We start from the raw sequence: 16,967 nt of genomic DNA on the forward strand, positions 1-16,967 counted from the left end.
TCCTGTGTGAATCTAAGTGTGCGTTCTCTAATTCTCTCCTTCTCTCTTTCTCTCTCTCGGAGGACCTGAGCCCTAGGACCATGCCCCAGGACTACCTGACATGATGACTCCTTGCTGTCCCCAGTCCACCTGGCTGTGCTGCTGCTCCAGTTTCAACTGTTCTGCCTTATTATTATTCAACCATGCTGATCATTTATGAACATTTGAACATCTTGGCCATGTTCTGTTATAATCTCCACCCGGCACAGCCAGAAGAGGACTGGCCATCCCACATATGCTCTCTCTAATTCTCTCTTTCTTTCTCTCTCTCGGAGGACCTGAGCCCTAGGACCATGCCCCAGGAATACCTGACATGATGACTCCTTGCTGTCCCCAGTCCACCTGACTGTGCTGCTGCTCCAGTTTCAACTATTCTGCCTTATTATTATTCGACCATGCTGGTCATTTATGAACATTTGAACATCTTGACCATGTTTTGTTATAATCTCCACCCGGCACAGCCAGAAGAGGACTGGCCACCCCACATAGCCTGGTTCCTCTCTAGGTTTCTTCCTAGGTTTTGGCCTTTCTAGGGAGTTTTTCCTAGCCACCGTGCTTCTTCACCTGCATTGCTTGCTGTTTGGGGTTTTAGGCTGGGTTTCTGTACAGCACTTTGAGATATCAGCTGATGTACAAAGGGCTATATAAAATACATTTGATTGATTGAAATTTGATTAATAGACAGAGAGAGGCGGGGGGTAGTAATAGACAGACAGAGGCGGGGGGTAGTAATAGACAGAGAGAGGCGGGGGGGTATAGACAGAGAGGCGGGGGGGTATAGACAGAGAGAGGCGGGGGGTATAGACAGAGAGAGGCGGGGGGTATAGACAGAGAGAGGCGGGGGGTATAGACAGAGGCAGGGGGGTAATAGACAGAGAGGCGGGGGGTAATAGACAGAGGGGGGGTACAGACAGAGAGAGGCGGGGGGTAATAGACAGAGAGAGGCGGGGGGTAATAGACAGAGAGGCGGGGGGTAATAGACAGAGAGGCGGGGGGTATAGACAGAGAGAGGCGGGGGTATAGACAGAGAGAAGCTGGGGGTATAGACAGAGAGAGGCGGGGGGTAATAGACAGAGAGAGGCGGGGGGTAATAGACAGAGAGAGGCGGGGGGTAATAGACAGAGAGAAGCTGGGGGTAATAGACAGAGAGAGGCGGGGGGTAATAGACAGAGAGAAGCTGGGGGTATAGACAGAGAGATGCGGGGGGTATAGACAGAGAGAAGCTGGGGGTATAGACAGAGAGAGGCGGGGGGTATAGACAGAGAGAAGCTGGGGGTATAGACAGAGAGAGGCGGGGGGTAATAGACAGAGAGAGGCGGGGGGTAATAGACAGAGAGAGGCGGGGGGTAATAGACAGAGAGAGGCGGGGGGTAATAGACAGAGAGAAGCTGGGGGTAATAGACAGAGAGAGGCGGGGGGTAATAGAGAGAGAGGCGGGGGGTAATAGACAGAGAGAAGCTGGGGGTATAGACAGAGAGAGGCGGGGGGTATAGACAGAGAGAAGCTGGGGGTATAGACAGAGAGAGGCGGGGGGTAATAGACAGAGAGGCGGGGGGTAATAGACAGAGAGGCGGGGGGTAATAGACAGAGAGGCGGGGGGTATAGACAGAGAGAAGCTGGGGGTATAGACAGAGAGAGGTGGGGGGGTAATAGACAGAGAGAGGCGGGGGGTAATAGACAGAGAGGTGGGGGGGTAATAGACAGAGAGAGGTGGGGGGGTAATAGACAGAGAGAGGTGGGGGGGTAATAGACAGAGAGAGGCGGGGGGTAATAGACAGAGAGAGGCGGGGGGTAATAGACAGAGAGGGGGGGTACAGACAGAGAGAGGGGGGGTACAGACAGAGAGAGGGGGGGTACAGACAGAGGCGGGGGTAATAGACAGAGAGAGGCGGGGGGTAATAGACAGAGAGAGGCGGGGGGTAATAGACAGAGAGGCGGGGGGTAATAGACAGAGAGGCGGGGGGTATAGACAGAGAGAAGCTGGGGGTATAGACAGAGAGAGGCGGGGGGTAATAGACAGAGAGAGGCGGGGGGTAATAGACAGAGAGAGGCGGGGGGTATAGACAGAGAGAAGCTGGGGGTATAGACAGAGAGAGGCGGGGGGTAATAGACAGAGAGAGGCGGGGGGTAATAGACAGAGAGAGGTGGGGGGTATAGACAGAGAGAGGCGGGGGGTAATAGACAGAGAGAGGCGGGGGGTAATAGACAGAGAGAGGCGGGGGGTATAGACAGAGAGAGGCGGGGGGTATAGACAGAGAGAGGTGGGGGGTATAGACAGAGAGAGGTGGGGGGGTATAGACAGAGAGAGGTGGGGGGGTATAGACAGAGAGAGGTGGGGGGGTACAGACAGAGAGAGGTGGGGGGGTACAGACAGAGAGAGGCGGGGGGTACAGACAGAGAGAGGTGGGGGGTATAGACAGAGAGAGGTGGGGGGTATAGACAGAGAGAGGTGGGGGGTATAGACAGAGAGAGGTGGGGGGGTATAGACAGAGAGAGGTGGGGGGGTACAGACAGAGAGAGGTGGGGGGGTAATAGACAGAGAGAGGCGGGGGGTACAGACAGAGAGAGGCGGGGGGTATAGACAGAGAGAGGTGGGGGGTATAGACAGAGAGGTGGGGGGTATAGACAGAGAGAGGTGGGGGGGTATAGACAGAGAGAGGTGGGGGGGTACAGACAGAGAGAGGTGGGGGGGTACAGACAGAGAGAGGTGGGGGGGTACAGACAGAGAGAGGTGGGGGGGTATAGACAGAGAGAGGTGGGGGGGGTACAGACAGAGAGAGGTGGGGGGGTACAGACAGAGAGAGGCGGGGGGTACAGACAGAGAGAGGCGGGGGGTACAGACAGAGAGAGGCGGGGGGTAATAGACAGAGAGAGGGGGGGGGTAATAGACAGAGAGAGGCGGGGGGTACAGACAGAGAGAGGCGGGGGGTACAGACAGAGAGAGGCGGGGGGTACAGACAGAGAGAGGCGGGGGGTAATAGACAGAGAGAGGTGGGGGGGTAATAGACAGAGAGAGGTGGGGGGGTAATAGACAGAGAGAGGCGGGGGGTAATAGACAGAGAGAGGTGGGGGGGTAATAGACAGAGAGAGGCGGGGGGTAATAGACAGAGAGAGGTGGGGGGGTAATAGACAGAGAGAGGCGGGGGGGTAATAGACAGAGAGAGGTGGGGGGGTAATAGACAGAGAGAGGTGGGGGGGTAATAGACAGAGAGAGGCGGGGGGTAATAGACAGAGAGAGGTGGGGGGGTAATAGACAGAGAGAGGTGGGGGGGTAATAGACAGAGAGAGGTGGGGGGGTAATAGACAGAGAGAGGTGGGGGGGTAATAGACAGAGAGAGGCGGGGGGTAATAGACAGAGAGAGGCGGGGGGTAATAGACAGAGAGAGGCGGGGGGTAATAGACAGAGAGAGGTGGGGGGTATAGACAGAGAGAGGCGGGGGGTAATAGACAGAGAGCAATTTGGAATAAATAAGTAATTCATGTGCACTGCCATCACACACCCTTTTGGATTTCACACTGGCTATCTCATATATATATTACACAAACACACACCGAACTGTGGCAGAGGGAGCCATGAAGCTGGGTGTCATCTGAAGGTGAAATCTCAGTCTAATGTCCCACTCTGCTACTGGTCTGTTTATCAGTCTAATGTTACTGGTCTGTTTATCAGTCTAATGTCCCACTCTGCTACTGGTCTGTTTATCAGTCTAATGTCCCACTCTGCTACTGGTCTGTTTATCAGTCTAATGTCCCACTCTGCTACTGGTCTGTTAATCAGTCTAATGTCCCACTCTGCTACTGGTCTGTTTATCAGTCTAATGTCCCACTCTGCTACTGGTCTGTTAAATCAGTCTAATGTCCCACTCTGCTACTGGTATGTTAATCAGTCTAATGTCCCACTCTGCTACTGGTCTGTTAATCAGTCTAATGTCCCACTCTGCTACTGGTCTGTTAATCAGTCTAATGTCCCACTCTGCTACTGGTCTGTTTATCAGTCTAATGTCCCACTCTGCTACTGGTCTGTTTATCAGTCTAATGTCCCACTCTGCTACTGGTCTGTTTATCAGTCTAATGTCCCACTCTGCTACTGGTCTGTTTATCAGTCTAATGTCCCACTCTGCTACTGGTCTGTTTATCAGTCTAATGTTACTGGTCTGTTTATCAGTCTAATGTCCCACTCTGCTACTGGTCTGTTTATCAGTCTAATGTCCCACTCTGCTACTGGTCTGTTTATCAGTCTAATGTCCCACTCTGCTACTGGTCTGTTTATCAGTCTAATGTCCCACTCTGCTACTGGTCTGTTTATCAGTCTAATGTCCCACTCTGCTACTGGTCTGTTTATCAGTCTAATGTTACTGGTCTGTTTATCAGTCTAATGTCCCACTCTGCTACTGGTCTGTTTATCAGTCTAATGTTACTGGTCTGTTTATCAGTCTAATGTCCCACTCTGCTACTGGTCTGTTTATCAGTCTAATGTCCCACTCTGCTACTGGTCTGTTAATCAGTCTAATGTCCCACTCTGCTACTGGTCTGTTTATCAGTCTAATGTCCCACTCTGCTACTGGTCTGTTAATCAGTCTAATGTCCCACTCTGCTACTGGTCTGTTAATCAGTCTAATGTCCCACTCTGCTACTGGTCTGTTAATCAGTCTAATGTCCCACTCTGCTACTGGTCTGTTAATCAGTCTAATGTCCCACTCTGCTACTGGTCTGTTAATCAGTCTAATGTCCCACTCTGCTACTGGTCTGTTTATCAGTCTAATGTCCCACTCTGCTACTGGTCTGTTTATCAGTCTAATGTCCCACTCTGCTACTGGTCTGTTTATCAGTCTAATGTCCCACTCTGCTACTGGTCTGTTAATCAGTCTAATGTCCCACTCTGCTACTGGTCTGTTTATCAGTCTAATGTCCCACTCTGCTACTGGTCTGTTAATCAGTCTAATGTCCCACTCTGCTACTGGTCTGTTTATCAGTCTAATGTTACTGGTCTGTTTATCAGTCTAATGTCCCACTCTGCTACTGGTCTGTTTATCAGTCTAATGTCCCACTCTGCTACTGGTCTGTTTATCAGTCTAATGTCCCACTCTGCTACTGGTCTGTTAATCAGTCTAATGTCCCACTCTGCTACTGGTCTGTTTATCAGTCTAATGTCCCACTCTGCTACTGGTCTGTTTATCAGTCTAATGTCCCACTCTGCTACTGGTCTGTTAATCAGTCTAATGTCCCACTCTGCTACTGGTCTGTTTATCAGTCTAATGTTACTGGTCTGTTTATCAGTCTAATGTCCCACTCTGCTACTGGTCTGTTTATCAGTCTAATGTCCCACTCTGCTACTGGTCTGTTAATCAGTCTAATGTCCCACTCTGTTACTGGTCTGTTAATCAGTCTAATGTCCCACTCTGCTACTGGTCTGTTAATCAGTCTAATGTCCCACCCTGCTACTGGTCTGTTTATCAGTCTAATGTCCCACTCTGCTACTGGTCTGTTAATCAGTCTAATGTCCCACTCTGCTACTGGTCTGTTAATCAGTCTAATGTCCCATTCTGCTACTGGTCTGTTAATCAGTCTAATGTCCCACTCTGCTACTGGTCTGTTAATCAGTCTAATGTCCCACTCTGCTACTGGTCTGTTAATCAGTCTAATGTCCCACTCTGCTACTGGTCTGTTAATCAGTCTAATGTCCCACTCTGCTACTGGTCTGTTAATCAGTCTAATGTCCCACTCTGCTACTGGTCTGTTAATCAGTCTAATGTCCCACTCTGCTACTGGTCTGTTAATCAGTCTAATGTCCCACTCTGTTACTGGTCTGTTTATCAGTCTATATTCCCACTCTGCTACTGGTCTGTTTATCAGTCTAATGTTACTGGTCTGTTTATCAGTCTATATTCCCACTCTGCTACTGGTCTGTTTATCAGTCCAATGTTACTGGTCTGTTTATCAGTCTATATTCCCACTCTGCTACTGGTCTGTTTATCAGTCTAATGTTACTGGTCTGTTTATCAGTCTAATGTTACTGGTCTGTTTATCAGTCTATATTCCCACTCTGCTACTGGTCTGTTTATCAGTCTAAGCAGGGCTTTACATTCACAGTCTGGCTATAGGCTAGACAGGACAGCTGTGGCAGGGTAGAGCAGAGAACAGTCTGCTCTCCTCTAAGGCTAGGCCATAATTAGAGGGAAGTCAGGCAACTAGTGTCCTTTGGGCTGTACTGTTCTGTAAGACAGAGTGAAAGAGAGAGGGATGAGGAAAGAGAATAGGACAGGCGGCAGGTCTTGGGTGTAACCCAGGCTCTGTAAGCCACAGACGGTCAATGACTCAGTGAGTCTCTCAGACAGATCCATCTCAGGCCTATATTTAGAGTGAGGGACGCCACCATCTTTGAAAGTAACTCTCTCCACAACACCAATCATCACACATCAGTAGGGAAGATGACTCTGTATGGTTTGTCTGAACCGGTTCAAAAGGCCAAAATGTGTATATTTAGCGAAAGAGACATAGTAAATCCTCATCAGGTGTTTACCTCATTCCTCTCTGCAGAGCCAGGTGACGGGGCGTCCTCTCCAGGGGCGGAGTCGGGGCGCAGGGTGCCTGAACTCATCATCTTATCCACGGGCGTGTCCGTCCTGGAGCTACAGAGACAGACCCAGAGAGACCACATTAATGGACTACGTAATGTGCATGTTACTGCAATAACGACTGCTGTAATGTCCAGACACTCCTCAGATAATCACTACGGTCACTCTGCTATTCCCTAGTAAGTGGGTGTTGATTGAGCATCACTGAGCGTCTTCTTCGACAGTCGTTGAAGGTAGAGGCTCTCTAGTGCTTCCTACTACAGAGCTTAGTCCTCCGTCTACTCCAGGCTGAATCCAACAGGTGAAATCCTGTCAATGCGTAGCCTACCCTAGACGATGCTCGGCCATTCTTCTACAGGAAAACTATAATGACTTGTCATGCCCGTACTACACAAGAAAAATATGTTTTAAAAAAAGTGCAACATAAATCTAAAGTATCCTCATCTCTCGCACCTCTCAGGAGACTCCTCAAAGATGCTGTGGCAGTCATAGCTGTCCAGCATCAGACTCCTGCTCAGACTCTGACCCCCCGTGTGGAAGTTAGCGAAGGAATGAGACATGGGGGACATCCCCTTCCTCCCTGCCGTGTCCCCCCCTGGGCCCCTCTTCTCCTGGCCAGACAGCCCATATGACAGGCCATCCAGGGCCGGGTTCAGAGACCGGGACATGTAGGTGTCTGCGGACTGGGGGCGGCGGAGGGGCGAGGAGGGGTAGGGGGATAGTTTGCTGATGAGAGGGGTGAGGAGGTCTGCGTAGCTGGCCTTGGCAGGCTTGGCCAGGCGGTCCACATGGATCTGAAGCAACTTCTGCTCGAAGGCACAGGAAAAGACACTGTGGGACAGGTTCTGCATCCAGGACAGTAAGGACAGGTCCAGGTCGTCACAGCCATTCCCACACAGCATGTCCACCCCTAGGAGCACCTCGCCCTCCGTGATCTCCTCACCTGTCGCCTTGCTCTGGAGACAGAGGCACACAATATATTAGTCAATCATTAAACTAACTAAATCAACCAATCCATCCATCCATCCTATTCACCAAGCATGAATATGATATTATAATCTAAAACGCATGTCATTTGTACAATGCTTTGTAACAGAACACTTGGATCCCCCCACCTGACAGAACTCTACGCAGCACTCATACAGAACTCCTTTAATGAGGAGCTGGAAGAGGCGGTTCCCCGAGGCAGTGAACCCCGCCTCACTCAGCTTCCTGTCTGCAGGGATGAACTCTGCCACCATGGTGCACGCCTCCTCAAAACAGTGCACCCGTGCCGTGCTGGGGTTCCAGTCCTGGAGGTGAAACATTTATACAATTCATACTTTAGTCATTTAAATAAAACCCCACCCATGACACCAGGGTTGTCTCATAATAATATATTTGGAGACATTTGAAAAAATAAGATCTAGCTATAGATGAATAATAAAACATGCTATTGAGTTATGGATAAATAATATAAACATACAGTACCAGTCAAAAGATTGGATACCCCTACTCATACAAGGGTTTCTTTATTTTTACTATTTTCTACATTGTATAATAGTGAAGACATCAAAACTATGAAATCAAATCAAATTTTAATTTGTCACATACACATGGTTAGCAGATGTTAATGCGAGTGTAGCGAAATGCTTGTGCTTCTAGTTCCGACAATGCAGTAATAACAAGTAATCTAACTAACAATTCCAAAACTACTCTCTTGTACACAGTGTAAGGGGATAAAGAATATGTACATAAGGATATATGAATGAGTGATGGTACAGAGCAGCATAGGCAAGATACAGTAGATGTTATCGAGTACAGTATGTACAAATGAGATGAGTATGTAAACAAAGTGGCATAGTTTAAAGTGGCTAGTGATACATGTATTACATAAGGATACAGTCGAAGATAGAGTACAGTATATACGTATGCATATGAGATGAATAATGTAGGGTAAGTAACATTATATAAGGTAGCATTGTTTAAAGTGGCTAGTGATATATTTACATCATTTCACATCAATTCCCATTATTAAAGTGGCTGGAGTTGAGTCAGTGTCAGTGTGTTGGCAGCAGCCACTCAGTGTTAGTGGTGGCTGTTTAACAGTCTGATGGCCTTGAGATAGAAGCTGTTTTTCAGTCTCTCGGTCCCAGCTTTGATGCACCTGTACTGACCTCGCCTTCTGGATGATAGCGGGGTGAACAGGCAGTGGCTCGGGTGGTTGATGTCCTTGATGATCTTTATGGCCTTCCTGTGACATCGGGTGGTGTAGGTGTCCTGGAGGGCAGGTAGTTTGCCCCCGGTGATGCGTTGTGCAGACCTCACTACCCTCTGGAGAGCCTTACGGTTGAGGGCGGTGCAGTTGCCATACCAGGCGGTGATACAGCCCGCCAGGATGCTCTCGATTGTGCATCTGTAGAAGTTTGTGAGTGCTTTTGGTGACAAGCCAAATTTCTTCAGCCTCCTGAGGTTGAAGAGGCGCTGCTGCGCCTTCTTCACGATGATGTCTGTGTGAGTGGACCAATTCAGTTTGTCTGTGATGTGTATGCCGAGGAACTTAAAACTTGCTACCCTCTCCACTACTGTTCCATCGATGTGGATAGGGGGGTGTTCCCTCTGCTGTTTCCTGAAGTCCACAATCATCTCCTTAGTTTTGTTGACGTTGAGTGTGAGGTTATTTTCCTGACACCACACTCCGAGGGCCCTCACCTCCTCCCTGTAGGCCGTCTCGTCGTTGTTGGTAATCAAGCCTACCACTGTTGTGTCGTCCGCAAACTTGATGATTGAGTTGGAGGCGTGCGTGGCCACGCAGTTGTGGGTGAACAGGGAGTACAGGAGAGGGCTCAGAACGCACCCTTGTGGGGCCCCAGTGTTGAGGATCAGCGGGGAGGAGATGTTGTTGCCTACCCTCACCACTTGGGGGCGGCCCGTCAGGAAGTCCAGTACCCAGTTGCACAGGGCGGGGTCGAGACCCAGGGTCTCGAGCTTGATGACGAGCTTGGAGGGTACTATGGTGTTGAATGCCGAGCTGTAGTCGATGAACAGCATTCTCACATAGGTATTCCTCTTGTCCAGATGGGTTAGGGCAGTGTGCAGTGTGGTTGAGATTGCATCGTCTGTGGACCTATTTGGGCGGTAAGCAAATTGGAGTGGGTCTAGGGTGTCAGGTAGGGTGGAGGTGATATGGTCCTTGACTAGTCTCTCAAAGCACTTCATGATGACGGATGTGAGTGCTACGGGGCGGTAGTCGTTTAGCTCAGTTACCTTAGCTTTCTTGGGAACAGGAACAATGGTGGCCCTCTTGAAGCATGTGGGAACAGCAGACTGGTATAGGGATTGATTGAATATGTCCGTAAACACACCGGCCAGCTGGTCTGCGCATGCTCTGAGGGCGCAGCTGGGGATGCCATCTGGGCCTGCAGCCCTGCGAGGGTTAACACGTTTAAATGTCTTACTCACCTCGGCTGCAGTGAAGGAGAGACCGCATGTTTTCGTTGCAGGCCGTGTCAGTGGCACTGTATTGTCCTCAAAGCGGGCAAAAAAGTTATTTAGTCTGCCTGGGAGCAAGACATCCTGGTCCGTGACTGGGCTGGATTTCTTCCTGTAGTCCGTGATTGACTGTAGACCCTGCCACATGCCTCGTGTGTCTGAGCCGTTGAATTGAGATTCTACTTTGTCTCTGTACTGGCGCTTAGCTTGTTTGATAGCCTTGCGGAGGGAATAGCTGCACTGTTTGTATTCGGTCATGTTACCAGACACCTTGCCCTGATTAAAAGCAGTGGTTCGTGCTTTCAGTTTCACACGAATGCTGCCATCAATCCACGGTTTCTGGTTAGGGAATGTTTTAATCGTTGCTATGGGAACGACATCTTCAACGCACGTTCTAATGAACTCGCACACCGAATCAGCGTATTCGTCAATGTTGTTATCTGACGCAATACGAAACATCTCCCAGTCCACGTGATGGAAGCAGTCTTGGAGTGTGGAGTCAGCTTGGTCGGACCAGCGTTGGACAGACCTCAGCGTGGGAGCCTCTTGTTTTAGTTTCTGTCTGTAGGCAGGGATCAACAAAATGGAGTCGTGGTCAGCTTTTCCGAAAGGGGGGCGGGGCAGGGCCTTGTATGCATCGCGGAAGTTAGAGTAACAATGATCCAAGGTCTTTCCACCCCTGGTTGCGCAATCGATATGCTGATAAAATTTAGGGAGTCTTGTTTTCAGATTAGCCTTGTTAAAATCCCCAGCTACAATGAATGCAGCCTCCGGATAAATTGTTTCCAGTTTGCAGAGAGTTAAATAAAGTTTGTTCAGAGCCATCGATGTGTCTGCTTGGGGGGAGATATATACGGCTGTGATTATAATCGAAGAGAATTATCTTGGTAGATAATGCGGTCTACATTTGATTGTGAGGAATTCTAAATCAGGTGAACAGAAGGATTTGAGTTCCTGTATGTTTCTTTCATCACACCATGTCACGTTGGCCATGAGGCATACGCCCCCGCCCCTCTTCTTACCAGAAAGATGTCTGTTTCTGTCAGCGCGATGCGTGGAGAAACCCGTTGGCTGCACCGCTTCGGATAGAGTCTCTCCAGTGAGCCATGTTTCAGTGAAGCAAAGGACGTTACAGTCTCTGATGTCCCTCTGGAATGCTACCCTTGCTCGGATTTCATCAACCTTGTTGTCAAGAGACTGGACATTGGCAAGAAGAATGCTAGGGAGTGGTGCACGATGTGCCCGTCTCCGGAGTCTGACCAGAAGACCGCCTCGTTTCCCTCTCTTTCCTTATGAGGTAGTCACCTGGAATGCATTTCAAATAACAGGTGTTAATTGCTAAAAGTTCATTTGTGGAATTTCTTTCCTTCTTAACGCATTTGAGCCAATCAGTTGTGTTGTGACAAGGTGGGGGGTACACAGAAGACAGCTCTATTTGGTAAAAGACCAAGTCCATATTATGGCAAGAACAGTTAAAATAAGCAAAGAGAAACGACAGTCAATCATCCAAGTGCAGTCGCAAAAACCATCAAGCGCTATGATAAAACTGGCTCTCATGAGGACCACCACAGGAAAGGAAGACACAGAGTTACCACTTCTAAAGATAAGTTCATTAGAGTTAACTGCACCTCAGATTGCAGCGCAAATAAATGCTTCAGAGTTCAAGTAACGGACACATCTCAACATCAACTGTTCAGAGGAGACTGAGTGAATCAGGCCTTCATGGTCGAATTGCTGCAAAGAAACCACTCCTAAAGGACACCAATAAGAAGAGACTTACTTGGGCCAAGAAACATGAGCAATGGACATTAGACCGGTGGAAATCTTTATTTTGGTCTGATGAGTACAAATTTGAGATTTTTGGTTCCATGTCTTTGTGAGACGCCGTAAGTGAACGGATGATCTACGCATGTGTGGTTCACATCATGAAGCATGGAGGAGGTGGTGTGATGGTGCTTTGCTGGTGACACTGTCTGTGATTTATTTAGAATTCAAGGCACACTTAACCAGCATGGCTACCACAACATTCTGCAGCGATACGCCATCCAATCTGGTTTGCGCTTAGTGGAACTATCATTTGTTAATTAACAGGACAATGACCTAACACACCTTCAGGCTGTGTAAAGAGCATTTTGACCGAGAAGGAGAGTGATGGAGTGCTGCATCAGATGACCTAGCCTCCACAATCACCCAACCTCAACCCAATTGAGATGGTTTGGGATGAGTTGGATCACAGAGTGAAGGAAAAGCAGCCAACAAGTGGTCATGTAAGCGGTGGTGCGCGCTAATAGCGTTTCAATCGGTGACGTCACTCGCTTTGAGACCTTGAAGTAGTGGTTCCCCTTGCTCTGCAAGGGCCGCGGCTTTTGTGGAGCGATGCTTCGTGGATGTCAGTTGTTGATGTGTGCAGAGGGTCCCTGGTTCGAGCCCGGCGAGGGGACAGACTAAAATTTTAAACTCAGCATGTGGAAACTCCTTCAAGACTGTTGGAAAAGCATTCCTCATGAAGCTGGTTGAGAGAATCCTAAGAGTGTGCAAAGCTGTCATCAAGTCAAAGGGTGGCTACTTTGAAGAATGTAAAACAAGACTCCAAATGTGATATTTCATAGTTTTGATGTCTTCTACAATGTAGAAAATAGAAAAAATTAAAGAAAAACCCTTGAATGAGCAGGTGTATCCAAACTATTGACTGGTACTGTATGTTTATTATTAATCTATAGCTATATCATAAGCGCTCACACATACTTATAACAATGTAATACTGCCCTTTGATACCTGCTTTAAGTAAACTATTACCCACATTTCTTCAAAGTAAATACTATCATCAATCACAGTGCTAGAATAAAATTATTATTATATATATGCATTATTATTATTTGAAATTAACAGATACCATTCATAAGATCAGATGCCATAACTCTAAAACGTGTCATGCCTTGAACTCAGCGTGGTTGGTGAGACGAGGCAGAGTGAGGAGCAGACATAGCTTGCTGTAGTCATCTTTAGATGGACAGAACTCCTCCAGGGCATGAAGACACTTCACCGACTCCTGCATGGTGAACTCCAACTGAGAGAGAAGAGAGAGTTTAGATTTTGAGCCACCTCACATTGACTCATGTTTCCCTCACATGTAGCAGCTGGCTACTGTTTCCCTCACATGTAGCAGTGTAGAGTGTTCACACACACAAAAAAGGCCTTTTATGCATATTTATTCATTTCTAGAGGCAATGTGGCATCCCTCAAGACTCAACATTCCCTCCGAGACAGACAGAAAGGGGGGGGGGATGAAACATAAGGGTTTTGAACATCCAAACCCAGAATGTCTGTAGATCCTGTAGAAGAGTAGCTACTTGTTATCGGTTTCGGAGGCCTAGATTATAACTGCCAAGGTAGAAGGGCCCAGATTGCTATCATGTCCAAGGAAAAAAAATGCCAGCGTTGCTTTGAACTGCTTCGAATAAACGTGTAAAAGAGATTTTCAGGAGAAACAAATCTAGACCGAACACAAACACATTGAGACTTTTGAAATCAGACACACGTGTCACACACACTAACTCATGCTGGGCAAAAGATCAGAATGGGGCTGCCTGTGTGAACGCAACCTTGTACACAAACACAGGAGGAGCCCACATTAATCCAGTCAGGAGACAAGCTGGTTTCAGATCTGCATTCTCTGTGACTAAGCTAATATAAAACAATGAGTAGAGAAAGCTCAGAGATTGTGTGTTTACTAGGAACAAAAAAAGAGGCAGTGACAGATGGAGAAAGAAAGGAGGGCGGTTTCGTCATTTGTGGCAAATTTGTTTGCTCATTCAGAGGGAGACAGAGGAGACAGGTAAACAAAGACAGGAAGATGGAATATGTAATGCCAGAGACAGACAACTAGAACAAGGTCCGGCAAGGAAGGAAGAGGGCGAGAGAGAGAGGCGGAGACCCTATTCTTACTACAGCCATCAGCACATTGCTAAACCCCTGTCCATAGCTGATGTAAAACCCTGTACAAAGCTGATGTAAAACCCTGTACATAGCTGATGTAAAACCCTGTACATAGCTGATGTAAAACCCTGTACATAGCTGATGTAAAACCCTGTACATAGCTGATGTAAAACCCTGTACATAGCTGATGTAAAACCCTGTACATAGCTGATGTAAAACCCTGTACATAGCTGATGTAAAACCCTGTACATAGCTGATGTAAAACCCTGTACATAGCTGATGTAAAACCCTGTACATAGCTGATGTAAAACCCTGTACATAGCTGATGTAAAACCCTGTACATAGCCGATGTAAAACCATGTACATAGCTGATGTAAAACCCTGTACATAGCTGATGTAAAACCCTGTACATAGCTGATGTAAAACCCTGTACATAGCTGATGTAAAACCCTGTACATAGCTGATGTAAAACCCTGTACATAGCTGATGTAAAACCCTGTACATAACTGATGTAAAACCCTGTACATAGCTGACATGACACTTGAAATGTCAATATTTTTAAAAACCTTTTTGAGTGCAATATTTACTGTTAAATTCGAATAGGTTTGTCTTCTCATTTTTGTTTATTTCACTCGTAATGTAAACACGTTTTCCATGCCAATAAAGCCCCCTTTCAAATGAATTGAGAGAGAGGGGCTATTCTTTGTCTGTTGACTCACATGCTGTGGCTCATCCTCAGCAGACATGGCGTTGTTCACACACAGGGCCTCTAGAAACTTCTGCTTCAGGACGATGTAACGGAACCTACGACAACAATAAATTATGGCCCAAGAACATGTCTCAGAAAAGTAATTTAAACCCAGCATCTGCCTGTAAAGTCAAGCCTGGGTGTCAGGTTGCTAACGTGTAGTTGTTTGAAAAGGCAATAATGTAGCATTGCTAAGTGTAGAAATAGTCAGGTACAGTCAGACTAAATACATTCATTTCTGACCACAGAATTAGTGTCATATTAATGAAGTCTCACCTTTTCCTGTCAAACTTGTCCATGCACTCCAGCGGCTGAATAAACTGAAGCACCTCGTCCCACTGCCCATCTAGCACCAGTTGCCTGGACAGAGATGAACAATTCAACAAAAAAGCGAGACAATAAATCGTGTGTAAAATACTCTGTGTTAGTGACAGCTAATGCAGCCCCTGTTACGTGCTCTGAGGCTATTCACACTAGCTAGATCATTTCAGTAAACTTCATAATACAGAAACAAAAACACAGAACAACCAAACATGTAAACAAGGGATTCTCCAATTCACTTCCCTGCTTGCCATCTCCTACGGAAACAGATCGTCTTGATTGGTCAGTGTCATACAGGGGCAGATAAGACAGGCAGTGAATGGTCACCCGGTAACAGTGGGGTCCTCTGTGTGAAAGGGAGTCCAACTCCAGTCATTTCACAAACTCAGCTGAGTGGAATACCAAAGTGGTGTAACAGTACACTGTTGGCTGACATTTAAAAGGGGCACTCCAATCCAGTCTAGCATAGAGGTGGTCTGGATCATTATTGCATGAACAAAGGACTTTATAATACACTTTCTGAACATTGTGTTTCAGCACTTAGTTCAGCAACCAGTGACCTATTAATATGAGCCTGAAAAATAGCACTTCCAAATAATTATAATTAACTCTAATTAATCTGTCAACTGTTGTTTTGCAGCAATCGCTTATGGAGGTGTCCTGATAGGGTTTGGGGCTCTCCCATAGCATTTGTATTTCTAACACTATCCACATAGTGAGACCCAAACAGTAATGTCAGGGACATATTCATTAGGGCACACGTAACAAAACATTTTGCAACAGAAAACGAAAATGGACATTCCTTATTGGATAGCCCAAGTAGTCTCTCTCTGTTTTAGTTTTTTTTTGCTGTTTGCTGCCTAATGAATACGACCTAGGCCTTTGTGTACCTGAGGAAGAGCATGTCGTCAGAGTAGAGTCCGTTGATGACTCCACTCTCCTTCTCCAGGGCCAGCATGCTAATGTGGAGCTTCCTGGAGTTGAGGAAGTCTAGGATCACCTTGATGATCTCCACCTCCTTCACATTGATGATCTCCTCCGCTGTCATGGTGACGACAGGCTGACACACACACCAACAACAAAACTCAGGGTAAGTAAACACACCATAAATGGAGGCTCTCATGTTGATTATAGAAATGCAGCCTAGTATCTGTCTGCTAAACAATCAATTCTTAATGTAACGCAATGTCTCTTTATTGCCACACTGTGTTCAACAGTCTTTGTTGCTCCTGATATTTTCACTTGGCCAACAACTGTTACAACTGACCTTGTTTACTTTTGAATAGACTTTCAAGAAGTCTAGCTTAATATATTTCCATTCCTCCCAGAAAACAAGCTAAGGGAAACCCAGGCCTGCTCAATGTCAACAACATGACGAAATCCTCAATTCAACATAATGGAATCAAGCCCCAAATCTGACCACTGTGATTAGCAGATTAACAGCAAATCAGCGTCAGTAAAAAGTCTGCAGCAGAGAGTTAATCCAATCACAGCTGTGCTATTAATTATGTAGTAATAACAGTAACACATTATGGATTAGGATCGCATTAATGGAAAATTGACCAAGTTTGGAAACCCCATGCCAGGAAGGCTAACAGACGTGAACTGTAACCTATCATATTTAATGTCACTTTTGTTCAAGGGTTCACCAGGGGATAAAAATAGGAGAAATACCATTGATTTAGGTTACTGTCATGATAATTAGGACTTGAGCCACAAATTATGACAATTGCCATCAACCCTACATGTGCAAACAAGTTATTTTGCTGCCGATTTAATTGATTTACTGCTTAGGCTACAGTTGCACAGGGGATAACGCAGCCTGAATGCTGAGTAAGGATTTAGATAGTTACAGTAGGTCAATAGTCCTGCTATCT

The 16,967-nt window shown here is 46.9% G+C and overlaps 1 protein-coding gene across 2 annotated transcripts in view; it reads right to left on the reverse strand.

Annotated features, from left to right (window-relative positions):
- Positions 1–16,967, reverse strand: part of LOC110530728 (WD repeat-containing protein 47) — a 44,016-nt gene that overhangs the window by 25,957 nt on the left and 1,092 nt on the right. The window contains exons 2-8 of one of the 2 annotated variants that reach the window (XM_036986413.1): positions 15,981–16,150; positions 15,046–15,129; positions 14,741–14,825; positions 13,021–13,152; positions 7,730–7,906; positions 7,068–7,570; positions 6,560–6,668 (exon numbers count right to left, since the gene is read on the reverse strand). In XM_036986413.1, the coding sequence (XP_036842308.1) occupies positions 6,560–6,668; positions 7,068–7,570; positions 7,730–7,906; positions 13,021–13,152; positions 14,741–14,825; positions 15,046–15,129; positions 15,981–16,138 (1,248 nt within the window). In that variant the 5' untranslated portion in view covers positions 16,139–16,150. Of the gene's footprint in view, positions 1–6,559; positions 6,669–7,067; positions 7,571–7,729; positions 7,907–12,978; positions 13,153–14,740; positions 14,826–15,045; positions 15,130–15,980; positions 16,151–16,967 lie in introns of those variants that run through there. The other variant, XM_036986414.1, reaches the window with a different exon arrangement.

The sequence above is a fragment of the Oncorhynchus mykiss genome, chromosome 8, assembly GCF_013265735.2.
Source record: "Oncorhynchus mykiss isolate Arlee chromosome 8, USDA_OmykA_1.1, whole genome shotgun sequence".
Taxonomy (NCBI): Eukaryota; Metazoa; Chordata; class Actinopteri; order Salmoniformes; family Salmonidae; genus Oncorhynchus; species Oncorhynchus mykiss.